This window comes from Nannobrachium achirus (assembly GCF_963921795.1).
Source record: "Nannobrachium achirus genome assembly, chromosome: 14".
NCBI lineage: Eukaryota > Metazoa > Chordata > Actinopteri > Myctophiformes > Myctophidae > Nannobrachium > Nannobrachium achirus.
In genome coordinates this window covers 19,980,545-19,998,491 of record NC_137821.1, presented here as the reverse complement: position 1 = coordinate 19,998,491, position 17,947 = coordinate 19,980,545, and the positions used below count along the sequence as shown (strand labels likewise).

Below are 17,947 nucleotides of genomic sequence, written 5' to 3'. Positions count from 1 at the left end.
ATCTCCATATATGGGCATAAATGGACACAGGCAAACAGATGGTCAAAACGGGTCCTATGACAACAGGTATAATGGGGTTTGCATTAAAGGGCGGGGCATTCATTCCCTATTTACGTTGTTCCGAGTTGGCCAGGTCGCCGACTAGACGCTGGGCGGCCCAGCTTCTAGTATTATTAATTCTCAATCAGTAGTGTAAGACTGCCTCTACTCTCCTCTGAAATATCTTAAGAACTTTAACTCTAAATCACAAATGTTACTCCTATTCCTTTATGATCAGAAGAACTGTGTAGTGTGGCCATGGGCCAGCGCACATCCAAAAGTGCTGGGGCAACAGGCCGACAACAACAGGCTCACCCTCGAATCCACTTCTGCGCCAGCAAGGAAGGTCCTCCGAGGTACTCATCACGTCGCCAATCAGACCCCACCAGACAAAACCAAGATTCTGCACATCTAGGAGTTCCCCCTGCTGTTGTGATCGATGCGTCGGATGCAGACGACACGAGTCGGAGATCTTCCATCTACAGCACGGTGGACATGGTCCCACAGATGGACCTCTACTCCATCTCCCTGCATGCCGGGGGGCAGTCACGGAACCGGCCTTCACTGGAGGTTCTCCGCAAAGCTTTCAATGTGAGCCCTCATCTCATTTCTCAGTGTACTTTTTTGTGACCTATTCATTTATGAGCCAAGTAAGTAGGTGAACAAACACAATACTGTATGCTACAATTATTTTTTCAAAGTGTATGTGCAAGAAAACTGTTTCTTATCTATAATTCATTATTTACATAACAGGATAATGCGTCAGGGAACATCACAGACGATTCTGAAGTTTGCAGTTTGCCAGGGGTCAGTGAATCGGAGGAGGCAGAAGGTTCACAGGCAGAGAAGAAGGCCCCTGTACGCTTTGGCTGGGTGACTGGAGTCATGGTGAGGGATGGAAGTGTGCAATGCTGTGCATACCGTACTTGCACAGAAGCAGGGATGTGTATGCAATGCATAATGCACTCAAACGCATCATTTGCCTTGAGGAAAATGTACACAAATTACCTGCATATATGCACACTTGTTTCTTTTTCAATTATTTATCATATTCTTTTTTCCTTCTTTTTTGGTCTGCTGATTGATTTCTGTACTGAATGTTGCAGATGCGTTGCATGCTGAACATCTGGGGTGTCATCCTGTTTCTCCGTTTATCATGGATCACTTCCCAAGCGGGCATCTGTGAGTCATCATCACCTCAATTCCCTTCATTCCTTTGTTGAGGGAGCTTCTCTCCCTCTCGACACTCAGAATACTATGTGTGGTCAACATTAGAGCTTCACTGGGTGAGAACAGCAGTCAAAATTGACCAAAAGAGACATGAAAAAGAAACAGGCTCTTGTATTCCTTATGTGTTGTAAATGTTCAAGAAAACACACTATCAAGCATGACCATTTACGTTTACAGTCCCCCAGGGGTCTATCATTTGTACCCTCCTTTTTCCCTCTACACCAAATCTCTTCTACAAAAAAGCATTTTTTTGCCAAATGTCTGACCCAGATTAGGAATGCTAATATATGGTAAAAAAAGATTACGAAACTAAAAACAAGTTACCAAATGAATGAATGAAAATCTATGAAGCTAATGAGGTCTTATGCTTCCTCTTTCCATCAGTGTTGACCTGGCTCATTATTGCGATGTCGGTAGTCGTGACTACAGTGACCGCCCTCTCCGTCTCTGCCATCGCCACCAATGGAAAGGTGGTCTCAGGTCAGTGACCATTGTCATTGTGTGTGTGTGTGTGTGTGTGTGTGTGTGTGTGTGTGTGTGTGTGTGTGTGTGTGTGTGTGGACAGGGAATTACTACTTTGTGGGGACCTCATGTCCCCACAAAGATAGTACAATCCTTGCACAATACCTTGTGGGTACTTATTAATAGGTCCCCACAAGGTGTTTAGGGGTTAGGTTAAGGGTTAGGGTTAGGGTTAGGGTTCAAAATGAATGGAATGTCCCCACAAAGATAGTAGACTATGTGTAATGTCCCCACAAAGTAGCAATTGCAAACCTGGGGGAGGACTGTTATTGTACTAGGGGGTATTGGAGATACTGGGGTTATCTACAACATTTATGACTGAAAAGCGAGGTTCTGCTGAAAAATAGTAGGCATGCCCAGCCAACTTGCCCCGGATAACAATAATAAGTAAAACATTTTTAAATCTTTGGTCTGATGCACTGTCCAGGTGGAGCCTACTTCATGATCTCCCGAACCCTTGGGCCTGAGATGGGCGGGCCTATCGGGATGGTGTTCTCCTTCGCCAATGCCCTGGCTTGTGCTCTCAACACTGTGGGTTTCGCAGAGACAGTTTGTGACCTACTTCAGGTACTCGTAATCATCTCCATATAAGTATTGTTTTTGTTTTTACTCGATTCAATGATCTAATTTGTAAGACAACGTCAAGTTAATTTGTGTCGAGGATGTTGTTTTATTCGACATTTTCCTGTTATCATTCTTCCACTCAGAAGCTGTGGTCAGAGCGGTTTTCATGTTTTTCACATCAAGATGTTGCAGTGAGACAATAATTGTTTTCAAAGAAATTAACACAAACGCAAACATGCACGCACGCACGTGCAATCACATGGGACGGGTGCGTAAGCAGCCAAGCACACTCACAAACGCATACATTACACGCATACATACTCTGTACTCTTACAGAGAAAGGTCAGAGTACAGGGACATGTGGTTCCTAATTCCTGGAACAGATTTGGATGAAGTGGCTTGCTCAAAGGCAGTTTAGTGTATGTTGCCGATGGTGCCACGTACGTTACTTCAGTCGACAGCAGCCTGAGGCTTGCATTGTCTCTCTGAACCGGTTAACTGCCTGTCTTGAACCTCAAGGAGTTATGAGTTCAAATCCCAGTGCTACACGTAGCTCTGTGCCTGTGGTGCAACAGAGTGGCCTGGTGCTTCACAAGGCTAGTCAAAAGGTAACCTCGCGTCACCAGACTTTCCACCATGTGATCCGGCCTCTGGCGTGGCCTAAACCGACAGCAGGCAGAGGAAGCGGCGTTGCTTTGTTTTGGTCCCCCTGTTTGTTTCCCCAATCCCTATTTAAATGTTCGAGAAGTGTAGTCTTGCCAGTCGCTGCGAGTTAGACTAAAATATGGATATACCAAACTAACTTTTCAAAAAATAAGCAAAACTATGCGGCATTAAGGGTTTTATTGGGTAGGCCCTAAAATTGTGTCCTTGAGTTCGGGGAATTGTTTTGGGTTAAAACTGGATCACTGGATCAGAAAGCCGAAATTGGAAGTGATCCCAGGCTAGTCAAAAGGTCATCTCCATGATAGTATTTCCACCTTTGTCGACCTGCCTTTGAGCAAGGCATTGAAGTCCACCTCTAATTGTGTTTGCAATGTATCTGACAATGGCTGTGTTATTGCATGTGTTCATGTACTGTAGGAGGTTGGAATCGTTATGGTGGATGACATCAATGACATCCGTATCGTGGGTGTCGTCACGGTGACCCTACTTCTCATCATCTCATTGGCTGGAATGGAGTGGGAGGCAAAGGTCTGCTTGACAACACTCACATTAATTTAATAGTATACTGTAGTCATTTCCTCCATTTGTATGCTGTCAATTCAGGACTGTTCATGTTGCCTGTCACCTTCGAGGTTAACTTTATTATCATTATTTATACGTACAGGGAAAGTGCACAGCAGAACAAAATTATGTTAACTAACCAAGTAAGAGTAAAAGCCTACGTTAATAGCATATACACTACAGTATAAGCAAACGGCAGCTTAGGGTATACCGGTATATAATGTATATATTTTCTTTTTCTCCCCCTACCTGTAAATAGAAGTTAGCAAACTTGTTTACAAATGACTAAACTTTAAGACACCATTTAAGAAAAGTAAAGATCTCCCCCCCCCCCCCCCTCTCTCTCTCTCTTTCTTGTACAAAAAATCTTCCCACCTCTCAGGCTCAGATCGTGTTCTTCCTGGTTCTGATGGTCTCATTCTGCAACTACTTTGTGGGAACAGTGATTCCTACAAGTCCAGAGAGACAAGCCATGGGCATCTTCAGCTACAACCGTGAGTTTCTGGGAGGGAATTGAAATAGCTTCAGACAAGCAGCACAATGATGATCATGACGATGATAGTTTCATAGTTCAGATTGAACTTACAATTCATGCATGAGTCATTACGGTGTTGAACTGCACCTTTGAACTTCAGAGTGTCAAATTGTACTCAGATCTGCTATGAGGTTTGCGTGGTGGCCTTGGGTTGTTCATTCGATGATGACACAGTGTATGAGTTATTGTAGACAGAGTGACACACAGACAGACAGCCTCATTACAATAGATTTACAATGAGTCACTTCACTGCTAAGTTCTTTTGAAAACAACAAGACAAGGTCGAAATAATGGTGTGGCTTCCGGATTGATCTTGGATTTCATGTTGCCGGTATGACCTAAAGCCTTTTAGTTTTAGCTACACATTTTGACAAAACTTCAACTTGTTCAGCTTTACACTGTTATGTGTGCTTGTATCGTTTTTCTCGTTAGAATCTTTTATACTTTGTGAGATTTGTGAATTCCTATGGGAAATGAATTTAGTCTTACCATTTATATTACTGCCATCCATGTTGTTTGGTACTTAAAACGCAGGTTTGATGTACACATGTTTTCATTAACGAATTCTGCCTTACATTTATATAATGGTAATATAATGGTATAATGCTATATATTCTACACCTGCATGTGCAGGGTGCATGTTTGTATTTGGTATTTGGATGTGTACTTTTTGTACTGCCCATAATATTTTGTGGGTGTTTTCAGAGAGCCCACGCAGTTTCTCTAGGAACTGCATTTCTAGATATGTGAATGATATTTGTCATAAGTGTCATAAAGTGTCACACCGTAAATACTGTATTAACATAACATGGCGTGTGATTGTCATGTACTTCAACAGGGGAGATCTTCATGTCTAATCTGCTGCCAGACTGGAGAGGAGCCCAAGGCAGCTTCTTCCAGGCGTTTGCCATCTTCTTCCCCTCCGCCATCGGCATCCTGTCTGGGGCCAACATCTCTGGAGACCTCAAAGTAGGGAAAGAACCAAGGCTCTAACAATTAGAGATATGACATTACTACTGTTGTTACTACTAACACTATCACCACTTACTACTGTATGTAGCCTACTACTAGTAGTAGGCCTACAGTATAGTATTTTAAACATTTGGCAGTTCTCCTATTTTTCCACATGGTGGGGACATTTAACAATTCCTTTTTTCAAATATACCTTATTGTTTTGTTGTTGTACTTTATGCAAAAAAAAAAACTAAACATGATCAAAATAATACTGTATATAGGCTATTACTACTGCTGCTGTTGAGGCTACTAAAACTACAACAACGTATTATTTATTATTAATGCTGTATTAGCCTTGACACAGCATTTCTTGCTGTTAGCATTGTCTTATAACATGGCATTACTCCAAATGTTTATTTACTTTTTATTTTTTTTATTTTTTTGCAGAACCCAGCAATGGCTATCCCTAAAGGCACCCTGATGGCCATTTTATGGACAACTGTCAGCTACCTTGCCATTTCTGCAACCATGGGTGAGTTACATTTGAATGGCAGAAAGTGAACAGTGTGCCATTATGATGATTGTATTTACAGAAACGCTAGGGCATTGATCCTCTGGTCAAGAGTGACTTGTCTTGGAGGATAACCTTTAATAGCTAGTACTGTAGGTCAGAAACAAGCTGCTAAAACCACATATACACAATACATATGTCTAGGTTTCAAGGTGTATTAGTGTGGTTTTGACTGAAGTTATCTGGGATGTAAGGCCAGATATCTGGCACAATATAATGTCCAATCAGACAAAATTGGTCAAGCTTCACATGACATCACAATATTGATATAGTTTATAACAATATATACTATACAGTATATATAAATTGTCAGTGTCAGTGCAACCACACTTGAATTTCCCAGAGTTGCACCTTTCTAGTTTGAAATAATTCCTGACAATTTTCATAATGTTTTAACCATCCATCCATGCATCTGTCCATACACACAGAGAGAGAGAGAGAGATACATTATATAAATCTTTATGCTGCCCCTTTATTTATGTCCCCCCAGGATCATGTATTTTGCGGGACGCCTCAGGCAGCCTGAATGACACCCTGACAGGGAATGACACGCAGGGCTGTGTGGGTCTGGGATGCAGCCTGGGGTGGAACTTCACGCACTGCATCCAATCAAAGACCTGTGGGTTTGGACTGGCTAATAACCTAAAGGTACTCTACAGCTTTGTCTGCACACTGTGTCTGTGCAGACAGTATAGTGTTACTGAAACTATGGGTATGAAAGAATGACTGAAACACAGTGTAAAGTAACTATTATTCAAGTACTGTACAGTACAATTTTAGGTACTTTTCCAATTTCCAAACTTCTAGTTACTACTTTGTAGATTTGAATTAATGACTTCAGCCTTATTTAAACTTTGGCTGTTTGAAAATATCCGATCCGAGCTTGCAACGTGTCGCGATGCAACGTGTTGTGAAAATATTTTACACATATAACTGAAAGGGGTTATTCTGCATTATGAGTACTTTTACTTTTGGTTCTAGTATTATGATGCCAATACTTTTGTATTTTTACTCTGTACAATTTTGATTACCAGACTTTTAACATGTATTCTACTGTACCTATGAGGGCAGATTCTGCCAATGCATTTCAAAGGCAATGGGGCGTTTTCTTGCAGAAATCCACAAATGGCAGCAAACCACTCCATTCCCATTGAAATGCATTGGCAGAATCCACCCTCATAGTTTAGTATAAAAGTGTGGTGACCGTGCCCTAAAAGAGTGTTTCTGCGTTGCAGCATTGATACTTTAGTAAAATAATTTAGTACTTTTCCCCCATCCACTGCTGAAACTCACTGCTGTCCCTTCCACAGGTACTAGCCCAGGTGTCAAGGTTCTAAACTCACTGCTGTCCCTTCCACAGGTACTGGCCCAGGTGTCAAGGTTCTAAACTCACTGCTGTCCCTTCCACAGGTACTGGCCCAGGTGTCAAGGTTCTAAACTCACTGCTGTCCCTTCCACAGGTACTGGCCCAGGTGTCAAGGTTCTAAACTCACTGCTGTCCACTCCACAGGTACTGGGTCAGGTGTCAGGGTTCTACTACCTCATCACAGCCGGTGTCTTTGCAGCCAGTCTGTCATCAGCCCTCGCTTTCCTTGTCTCTGCGCCTAAAGTGTTTCAGGTGAATAACGGATGCACTCAACTCAACTCAACTCAAACTATATTTAGGTATAAAACACATTACAACGACCACCAAAGTGCTGTACATGCAGGTTAAACACAAAGGAACAAGACTGACAAGACAAAGAAAACAGATTAAGACAAGAAAACCAAAAAAGAAGCATGACAACTAATGCATTATGCAGAGAAAAATAAAGAGGGCTACAAACAGCATTAGTTATACGAGTGCCGACCTCCACCCCGGGTCTGATTTACACAATCAAACAGTGTCAAAGGCCACAGTGAAAAAAAAGAGTCTTCAATAAAGACTTAAAGGCCTCTAGTGAAGTCACCTGTTCTATTTATGGTTCTAATTTTCATGTTTCGTAAGAAAGTTGTCAAAGTTGCATGTAAAAGAACACGCGCACGTGCGTGCGCGTGCGCATGCACGTGCGCGTGTTCTTTTACATGCAACTTTGACAACACGCACGCACACACACACACACACACACTGGAAAATTCAATAAAGAATATTTATATTTAAATAAACAATTATCTCTGACTACGTTATTAGGAATGATAAATTCTGATGCTACTGTTTAGTTTTGAGAGTTCATTGCGATTGCTTGTTTTTCAGTGTCTGTGCAGAGACAACATCTACCCCTACATTGGATTCTTTGCGAAGGGATATGGCAAAAATGATGAGCCACTCAGGGCCTATGTACTTTGCTATGTCATCGCTGTGGCCTTCATTCTTATTGGTAAGTACAATATAACACTGTGCAACTCTTGATTATTGACCCACATTTATACTCAATCTGGGAAAAGACCTAGGCTACTTCGTCTGTGATATTGGACAAATAATAGAACCACTGATTGATTGATTATTAGAAAATGAGTGAAAAAGCTACTATATGTTCTTTGTTATCAGAATTACCCAGTTTTAAAGTGTAAAAAAGTAGTGGTTCTCAAATAGTGTGCTGAGACACACAGTGTGCCATCAGACAAATCCAGGGGTGCCTTGGGATTCTGTGACGACCACACACTTTCAACCTGGTGTCTCTGTTTTGGGCATATCTAAACATTTTCAAAAGAATTGCTGAAATAATAGATCAACGCAGGTCGTAGATCTGCTACAGTATTTCCCCTATGAACACAGGTGTGCCTGGAGATTTTTACTTGCCAAATGGTGTCACAAAAAGATTGAAAACCTAATGCCTCCCTAATGCCTGGTCTCTCTCTCTTGATACAGCTGAGCTGAATGCCATCGCGCCTCTCATCTCAAACTTCTTCCTCTGTTCATATGCCCTCATAAACTTCAGCTGCTTCCACGCGTCGATCACCAACTCCCCCGGTGAGACAGGAAAAACACAACATAATGCATAATTGCATAATCATGTCATTGTCTCACTTGGTCAAGACAGCTTTGAAATCGCACCAGAGCCTCTATTAAAGCGTGTCTTTGTCACCTGTCGCCCTCTATAGGCTGGAGACCGTCATTTCAATACTACAGTAAATGGACAGCTCTGTTTGGTGCTGTGATCTCAGTTGTACTGATGTTCCTGTTGACCTGGTGGGCAGCTTTGACAACCTTCTGCATCATCTTCTTTCTGCTTGGTTATGTCACCTACAACAAACCCAGTGAGTATTCTTTCTGCTTGATTATGTCACCTACAACAAACCCAGTGAGTCACTGATGACCTGAGCTCTGTTGATGGTTTCTAAACCTGGAATAACGTGTGACAAAGTGATGTTCGCTCACAAGGTTTATGTGAGAATACCAAGATATCAAGGACAGGACTGTGATGTCATAAGTAATCAGTAGTGTGTTTTGCCTGTATTTTCATTGGGAACTGAAATGGTGACATTCCTTTGGTATTAAGTTGTGAATGATAAATCTTTTGTGTCTTTATTCTGGGCCTAGTGTCTATAGCCAAGCTCTGTAAATGGTAAATGATGTATATAGTGGTATTCTCCAAATGCCACCCATTCACACACATTCACACACTGGCGGTGTGTAAACCATGCAAGGAGGCACCATCAGTTGAGCGTTAAGTGTCTTGTTCAAGGACACTGGAGATGCCAAGGATTGACCCAGGAACTCGTTCTCTCTGTTACGCTCTCATCATTCTCACCCCCCTCTCTCTTCATGTGTTTGACCCCACAGAGGTGAACTGGGGTTCGTCAGTCCAGGCAGGTAAATACAACAAGGCTCTGTCTTATTCTGTCTCACTCTCAGGGGTGGAGGATCATGTCAAGAACTTCAGGTGAGGAACCACAAGAACACCATGTTCAAGCTGCATGATTTACAAGGCATTCTGCAGCATTCAGTGCTCCATTAATAGAACCTTCAGAGAGTTCAGTTCAGACATGGTGCGGACGGTCCTGTACTGGGCTGGCACTGCTGGGCATCACTGCGCTCATTATTCTTAACACAAACTGTTTCAACATCTGGTCAGAAGAATTGTATGGATGTTTCGTTTAAGGCTGGCTAGCTACTGTAGCTGTTCCATAGTGTTTTTCTTTTCAGATAGGTATTGGTAATTTCACACACAAAGATCAGAAAGTTCAATGTTTCTGTTATTATTTACACCTTCAAAAACAACTACCACATTGTTATCTATATGACGCTTCTGACTTTTCATAGAAACTACCAGTTTCTACAATCCTTAAATTGCTGTGCATCTCATCATTACGGAGGTTATTGACTCTGACTATCTCCCTCTATCTTATATTTGGGTTTCTTCTCCTTCCAGACCTCAGTGCCTGGTTTTAACTGGGCCTCCAAACCAACGCCCAGCTTTGGTGGACTTTGTTGCCTCCGTCACTAAGAACATAAGCCTGATGATCTGTGGACACATACTCATGGTCAGTAGTGTGATAGTCTATCTTTCTTGAAAAAACACAAAGACATTTTTAATAGAACTATTAAAGTCACTGAACTGTATTGTTTTTCCTGGAATGGCATGCAGAGTTGCAGACACTTGAGCTCAGACACCCTGTGAATGGCTCAGACGGGGAAAGGGAGCGCTCGTTTTGTGTATGATAACCAATTCCATCCGAAATGGCTTGCCTACTCAGGCTTTGCGCTCGTCCTCTCGTCCTCTCGCCGTGGGCACCTGGTTTGTCATTAAACCTTGCCCATATGCAGGACTTTGAGTGAACCAAAGAAAAGCAGGACATCAAATGAACCAAAATGAGCCCTACTTTCTAAATGCCATCCTGGGGGAAAGTCTGTAGGAATATTACTGAAAGAAATCTCTGTTGAATGATGTATCTCTGCTCATTTAGGACCAGGATGGACAGACTCTGCCCCAGCACACAACAGACAGTTTGGTGAAATGGTTAAACAAGAGGAAGGTGCGCTCGTTTTACACACCCTTCGCTAGCGACTCTCTCAGGAGCGGAGCTCGACATTTGCTTCAGGTATAGCCCAGTAAGAAGAGGGGTCGTTATATCATGTGTCTGAGTCTGATAATGTGTGCAATGTTCAATATTCTGTCATTTGTTCGTTCCTCTATAGGCGTCTGGTCTTGGGAAGCTGAGGCCCAACACTCTGGTTCTGGGCTTTAAGAACAACTGGAGAGAATGTTCTCCCGAGAGCCTGGATGACTACATCAAGACCATATAGTGAGTATGCACTTTGTGTCTGCTTTTATCCCAGATTAAAGCCTAATGTACTGTATAGTCTCTTGCAAGACTCGCTTTGTTTCTGCAGTTTGTTCCATTTTGTTTTCAGAAAGCGGCACCATCGAGTGACTAAGTATAATATTGTTCTCTTCTGCAGTGATACGTTTGACTCTAACCACTGTCTATGTCTGCTGAGGATGATGGATGGACTGGATGTCTCTGAGCAGTTTGACTGTGAAGGCAAGAACCCCCTATGACCTCATACAGTATATGAATGATATGAATATTCTGTTCAAAACACTGTTCTGACAGTGTTGAGACATGTACTCTCAATTGTCTTTTACTCTGAATATAGATAGAATGGTTCGTAAGACTAGTCTGAAATCATAACCTAATTGAATTATTGCATTACAAATATCCTTATTGATGATGACAGATTGACAGATGCTCCTGTTGGTATCCAAAAGATCGAACATAGAACAAGACTATGGTGACAATGACATTGACCGTTGTCCTCAAACTTGCACACAGGTGTCGCACACAGAAATAAGCGGACTTACAAGCTTGCAACGTGTGGCAGTGTAATGCTTTGCAAGCTTGTAGATCTGTTTTAAGTACAAGTCATGCGTTAGGCTAATGTGAACTTTTTCAGCCTATCTATCTTATACATTCAAATCAGAACCCAAATGAAGGTGGTTAAGTAATGACGCCCATACGGGTAGACAGATATTCCGATGTAATGTTGTTGTCTTGTCCACAAACACATGCTGTTTGCTTGTCAATATATTATTTACAGACGTTTGATGTCTGCCTGCTAGTGTAATTAGAAATAAACTTTATTTACACTTAGCACCGCAGGCCTACAGTACTTGTCTGTTTACCATGTTGGATAGATAAAGAGTTCACATCGCTTGCCTTGCTCTGATCCAGCACTCAGTGGTATACTTAAGTACAAGACTACAAGTATGATGCATTTTTGGAGCGGTGAAAGCGCTCCCAATAGACAGGTATGTCCGTGGGTATGCGGGTGGCTGGGTGGCTGGCTGGGTGGCTGGCTGGGTGGGTGGCTGGCTGGCCATGTCCGTAGCCTGGCAATACCTTGAGTGGCCACACACAACACACTAGTTAAAGGAGGGGCGCTGTTTTGTGCAGGCCAGGCACACTCACCACTCACTCACAGGCACAGTTTACTCACTCACTCACTCACTCACTCACATAGGGTACAGCTGCTCAAATTCACCGCTCCACTTCGAACCGAGGTTTGATTTTTATTTTACTGAAGTATTTCCAATGTTAAATACATTTACTCCACTAAATCTCAAAGGCAAATATTGGACTTTTACTCCACTATAGTTATTGTGGATTTTGATTATTATTACAAAACCACAAGGCTATACTGTGTATGGCAATTTGAAACTATTTCTACAATAGGGTATTGGTACTTTTACTTGAGTAAAAATACATTTGAGTACTATCACTGCCAGCACTTTGCTTACCATAATATGGCCTGTCTGCAGGTCATCAGGTCGTATCACTATCTATAGTTGAATAAAAGCAGTGATGTCGTCAGTGCAATGTTTGATGTGCTCTGTACTCTTCTCCAGTGAACCAGGCCTTTGAGCCCGATGGGGACCGCTATTCCCCTGACAGGAGCTCAGGTGAGCACTGACTAATACTGTAAATATAATAATAATGATATAATACAACTTAATTTGTATAGCACTTTTTTAAACAATATTACAAAGTGCTTGAACAATCAAAAACAGCAATCAAACAACGACAATGCAATAATACAATAATAAATGAATGTCAAAACACAGACACTCGTCCTTGCCTTTCTCTCTGTCACTCACGCACGCACTCACTCACTCACTCACTCACTCACTCACTCACTGATACTCACTCTGTCTCTCTTTGTCTGTCTCTGTCTCTGTCTCTCTCTCTCTCTCTCTCTCTCTCTCCCCCCTATTCTTCACATCCAGGTGATAGTGATAAAGTCACCAGTGAGCAGGTCAAGACTGTGTTTCAAAGCGACCAAGGCAAGAAGACCATAGATGTTTACTGGGTCTCCGATGATGGAGGTGAGAGTTTAGCTCTGTGGCGCCCAGGTTTACTCTCATAAACACACACGCAAGCACCCTCACATTTTAAAATATGTATTTCCCTTACAATTAGGCCTATCTCAAAGGTAGTGGTTGGGGGTGTCAGGGCCAGTACCGAATCAGTGGGGAGTTCCACTTCCTACCACACTGCCCTATACCTTACTTTTTCCTCATCCGCTGTAACTTTATGTTGTGTGTGTGTGTGTGTGTGTGTGTGTGTGTGTGTGTGTGTGTGTGTGTGTGTGTGTGTGTGTGTGTCTGAATGGATCTGATCTGGGGCCTGGTAAAAGATGTTTGGAGCTTGGCTGCCAATATGCACACATTCCCATCCTGTCTCTGCTCTGGTCTCATACTGTAGGTCTGACACTACTTGTGCCCTACCTGCTCACCAGGAGAAAGCGCTGGAGCCACAGCAAAGTCCGGGTCTTCATCATAGGAGACCAACACAACATGGAGGAAGGCCGCAATGAGTAGGTTTCTGTTACTGTCATCTCTATTTAGTGTCCCTGCTCATTGTCATACATGGCTCATGGAATATTTACAGTTAATAAATGAACACTAGTTAGATGTGTTCCCTGTTGCATAGAAAACTCTACGTTTACTTCAATGAACTCAGTACTCACTGACATTTTTGTACATTCTCAGGATGATTTCGCTGCTAAAGAGGTTCCGGCTAGACTTTCACGTTGTCATCGTAATGACAGACAGCGAGAAACCCCCTCATGCCAAAAAGTATGCCCATTGTTGATGTTTTTAGACTTTTCTTTTGTCTGAAACTTTGTGAAATGTTTGCCGATGTGGCATACCCAAGTGGTTAATAGCAGAAGAAACCCAAAGAAATGGCAAAGATACAGGTTTAGATGGATGGTGCAGTGTGTTGATGGTGGTGTGTGTGTGTGTGTGTGTGTGTGTGTGTGTGTGTGTGTGTGTGTGTGTGTGTGTGTGTGTGTGTGTGTGTGTGTGTGTGTGTGTGTGCGTCACCTCCACAGCCTCAGGAGGTTCGAAGACGACGTGGCTCTGTTCAGACTACAGGATGAAGAGGACAGTGGTGTTGAAGAGCTGAGACAACGCTGTCCCTGGAAGATATCTGTTAAGGAGCTTGAGGCCTTCAGACTCAAGGTGTGTGTGTATGTGTGTCTGTTTAACAAGGTTAAAGAGACCCCCACAACCCATAGATACCATATAGTTTCATCGTGTGACAGCGCAAGTAGTGTATTTTGGGTTAATGTAAATTTGCGTTTCCAGATATTTAACCACTTGAACCGTCAATAATTAATAAACTTGATATATCACTATTTACTTAGTCTGCTCTTTTCCTCCTCTACACGAAACCTCTTTGCCGAAGATAGCCGATCTACAAGCTCACAACGTCTTGCGGCGCGAGGCGCTGTGAGCTTGTAGATCTGCTATTTTTGGCTAAATTTCTCCCCAAATATGGACGCTAGGGATCAAGTGGTTAAAGGAGAAAAAAAGTTTCTACCACACAAAGATTTGGAGGACCTCCTGTAGTATCTCTGAGGACCCCCTAGGGGTCCCGGACCTCATGTTGAAGACCCCTGCACTATACTGTGATTGCTATAGAGCAGGGGTTGGCAACCTTTTTGACACAAAGTGCTTTTTTTTGTTTCTTGATACTTAGTCAGTGTGCCATATTGAATATTGTATTAGACAAAAATGTAGAACAGCACAAGTACAGTCAAAACACCCTGCCTAATACCAACACCTCAAAGAAGTCCTTGTGGTCTTCATCCTTTTTCTTTGTAATGACCATTTTTAGAGCAATAACTCACAGACTCCCTCCGCAGTCAGAGTTCAGAGTTTGAATGAATGTAGAATTATGTGCGGGATCTAATTTGCATACAGATGTGAGGGGACTGAATTTAACTGACTAAATATTTTTGTAATTTATTTTAAAAGAATAACCTCTCGCTCACACTTGTGATCACCCTTCCCTGTACCAATGTTGGCACCCGTGCCTAAGGTTTCCTACCCCTGCTGTAGAGTGTTTGTTCAGTAAGTCTCTCTCTCTCCAGCTCTTTAATAAACACAAAATACATTTCAAGTGGGTTGCAACATTTCACAACAACGTTTTGTAATTTTGAAGTTTTTAAGAAAACTATAACCAAAAGTCAGTGTCATAGAGTATGTTTGCAATTTATGCAGAGTGTTAACTTTTTTCAAACCCTAAAGCTTCGCTATTCTTGGGAGAACATTCAACGGAACTGTCAGATCTACAAACTCACTTTTGTTTATACACAACAGAATTGTGAGCTTGCAGATCACTAGGTTCGGGGAAGATATTGTGGGGGGAAAAAAGTAGTGAGCTTTAAGCCAACATGGCCAATTTCAGTATTTCTTCATTACTTAATGTAAAATAAAAAGTATCTACCCTTTGGCCTTTACAGTCTGAGAGAAAGGTGAGGCTGAACGAACTTATCCGGAGGAATTCACAACAAGCTGCTCTCGTTCTAGTGTGAGTATCATAAATGCAGTCTTTAATCAGAATCGTACGCGAGCACGCACACGAGCACGCACACGCACACGCGCGCACACACACACACACACACACACACACACACACACACACACACACACACACACACACACACACACACACACACACACACACACACACACACACACACACACACACACACACACACACAAACACACACAGTGAAATCATTCAAATTATTCTGTAGGCTTCACACAGTCCAATAAACAAATAAGCCAGGTGCATTTCCATGGAAAACCGATGAGATGTTTGCTAGAGATTGGAGCTCGTTATGCAAACCTTGTTGTTGTATTCTAGGTTGAGTTGCATGTCAACACATTGTCAGTGATGTCACTTTTATTACATTTATTACATGTACTTTATTACATGTTTTGGAATACATTGAGACTGAGAGTGGCCAATCAATTTGAATGATATTGATATTATATTAGGCAACAATAAAACTTAAAAATCTGCTCAGATACAACAGTTATAAATTGACACAGAGAGGTTTAGATAGTGGTTTATATCTAAGCCAATAATGTGATGACCAGCAGTGGTTCCCTATGGAGACATAAAGAGCCTGCTTGTTCCCTTTGGAGACACAAAGAGTCTCCTCAAATTATTGGCTTAGAAGTGTGACAAAAAAACAAAAGATATCCATGAATTCAAGTCTCAATGGGATGAGTAATCGATAGAAAAAATACATTTTGGGGTGAACAATCCCTTTATGTTCTTAAGTTCCTTCCATCTCGATGTAAAGCATCCTTGGGTTTCTTGAAAGGCGCTATATAAACTGATGCTAAGACTAAGATTATTAGTTGCAAACAGCTTCTTGAATGTTGAATGTGGTGAATTGTCCCCATGCAGGAGCCTTCCAGTGCCCCAGAGTGACTGTCCCAGTGCTCTCTACATGGTCTGGCTGGACACGTTGACCTACAATCTCCACTGCCCTGCTGTGCTTATCCGAGGAAACCAGCAAAACGTCCTCACTTTTTACTGCCAGTGAACTGTGATCTTAAACGGGGATCCGTGACAACCAGGACCTTTATTAATCTGTGGGATGCCTGGCAAGATGGAGCAGAGACAATGTTCTGTAACGGAACATTTGCACGTCTGAGAACTGCAAAGTTCAATGCTCGCCGCTGAGCGTACGCTTAAGAAGACAAATAAGAAGGACAATTGATTCAAAAGCTAAAGCTGCAGAAATGACTGCTTTAAACCAATTTTAAAACAAAAGAATAAACTAGAAAGACACCTGAGGGTGACATGCGACCTCAGGGTGACATGCGACCTTGCCCTAAAGGGCGAGGTCGCGCCAATTCTTGGCCATCTGGCCAACCACAGCGTTTCTCTGACGATTTGTTGTCATTCTGGGGGGAGTTTGTTCATGTTTTTGTGAGGGTATCAACCCTAGGAGACATGGGGAGAACATGCAAACTCCACACAGAAAGGTCCTATCGCCCACACCCTTGTTGGGGTTGGCGATAGGGCCTTTCTGTGTGGAGTTTGCCTAAACATGGAGATGTGGTACAGAATGACTCATATATGGGCATTAAAAGTATGTCATGTGACATCACTTCCTGTACAGACAGTCAGACAGACAGACAGCCATTGACTCCGGCCTAACAATGGCTACTGTCTATGACGGTAGTCCCATATGACATGATGGACTGGACTATCTCCATATATAGTGTTCTCCACATCTCCATGTTTAGGCCAAACAGGTTTGCTCCATTTCTCCATGTATAGGTCCAAATGCCCAACGTTGAGCTTGACAACGAAACGTTCTTAACACAGCCGCCCCCATATTTACTTTAGAAAATATATTAAATTCTAAGAACGTTTCGAGTACCGGTTTGATACAAGAGTGAATTAGTGCTACACTTCTGGAATCATGTGCGTCGACTTAAAGTCGGATCCAGGCCTAATAACTTTATCTGGCCGCCAGTTACATTTTCTTTTCTGAGACTGCCGACTGCACATTGTACCTCATCCACCCTTTCTTCTCTCTCCTTTTGGTATCTTTATCCTCCTCCTCCTTTTTTTCTTTTTTATTCTTCTCTTTTTTTGTCTTTCTTAGTCTTGTGTATCCTTCTCTTTTTTGAGCGGTGGTCACAACGCTCCTATACGCGGCCGTGTGTGTGGGTATGTCTGTCTGTCTGTCTGTCTGTATGTAGCCTACAGTACCTTTTTTGACCACACATGTTAAGGGAGGGGCGCTGTTGTTCAGGCCAGACCAGACACACACACACACACACACACACACACACACACACACACACACACACACACACACACACACATGGATGGATGATGGATGGATACCAGTGGCGGCCTGAGTGACATGCATTTTATTATTAATATTTTGTTTAATATTGTTTTAATATTTTTTATTATATATATATACAGGTATATATATATTTGTTTTGCTGTTGCGCAGCCTCCACGACCACCACACTTTTTTTTGTCTTTCTTAGTCT

At 42.3% G+C, this 17,947-nt stretch overlaps 1 protein-coding gene across 1 annotated transcript; it reads left to right on the top strand.

The window, feature by feature from the left end:
* Window positions 1–297: 297 nt before the first annotated feature.
* Window positions 298–16,473, top strand: LOC308297876 (solute carrier family 12 member 3-like; the record flags this gene model as incomplete). The annotated part of the gene is made up of 26 exons (XM_080741442.1): window positions 298–630; window positions 793–927; window positions 1,146–1,221; window positions 1,654–1,749; window positions 2,219–2,358; window positions 3,439–3,549; window positions 3,965–4,076; window positions 4,956–5,086; window positions 5,519–5,603; window positions 6,133–6,290; window positions 7,153–7,260; window positions 7,876–7,999; window positions 8,491–8,592; window positions 8,724–8,879; window positions 9,406–9,505; window positions 9,995–10,106; window positions 10,530–10,664; window positions 10,762–10,868; window positions 11,026–11,108; window positions 12,473–12,526; window positions 12,851–12,949; window positions 13,329–13,440; window positions 13,616–13,702; window positions 13,960–14,089; window positions 15,376–15,443; window positions 16,335–16,473. The coding sequence occupies 26 exons, from the start codon at window positions 298–300 to the stop codon at window positions 16,471–16,473; spliced, it is 3,093 nt and encodes a 1,030-aa protein (XP_080597568.1).
* Window positions 16,474–17,947: the final 1,474 nt, after the last annotated feature.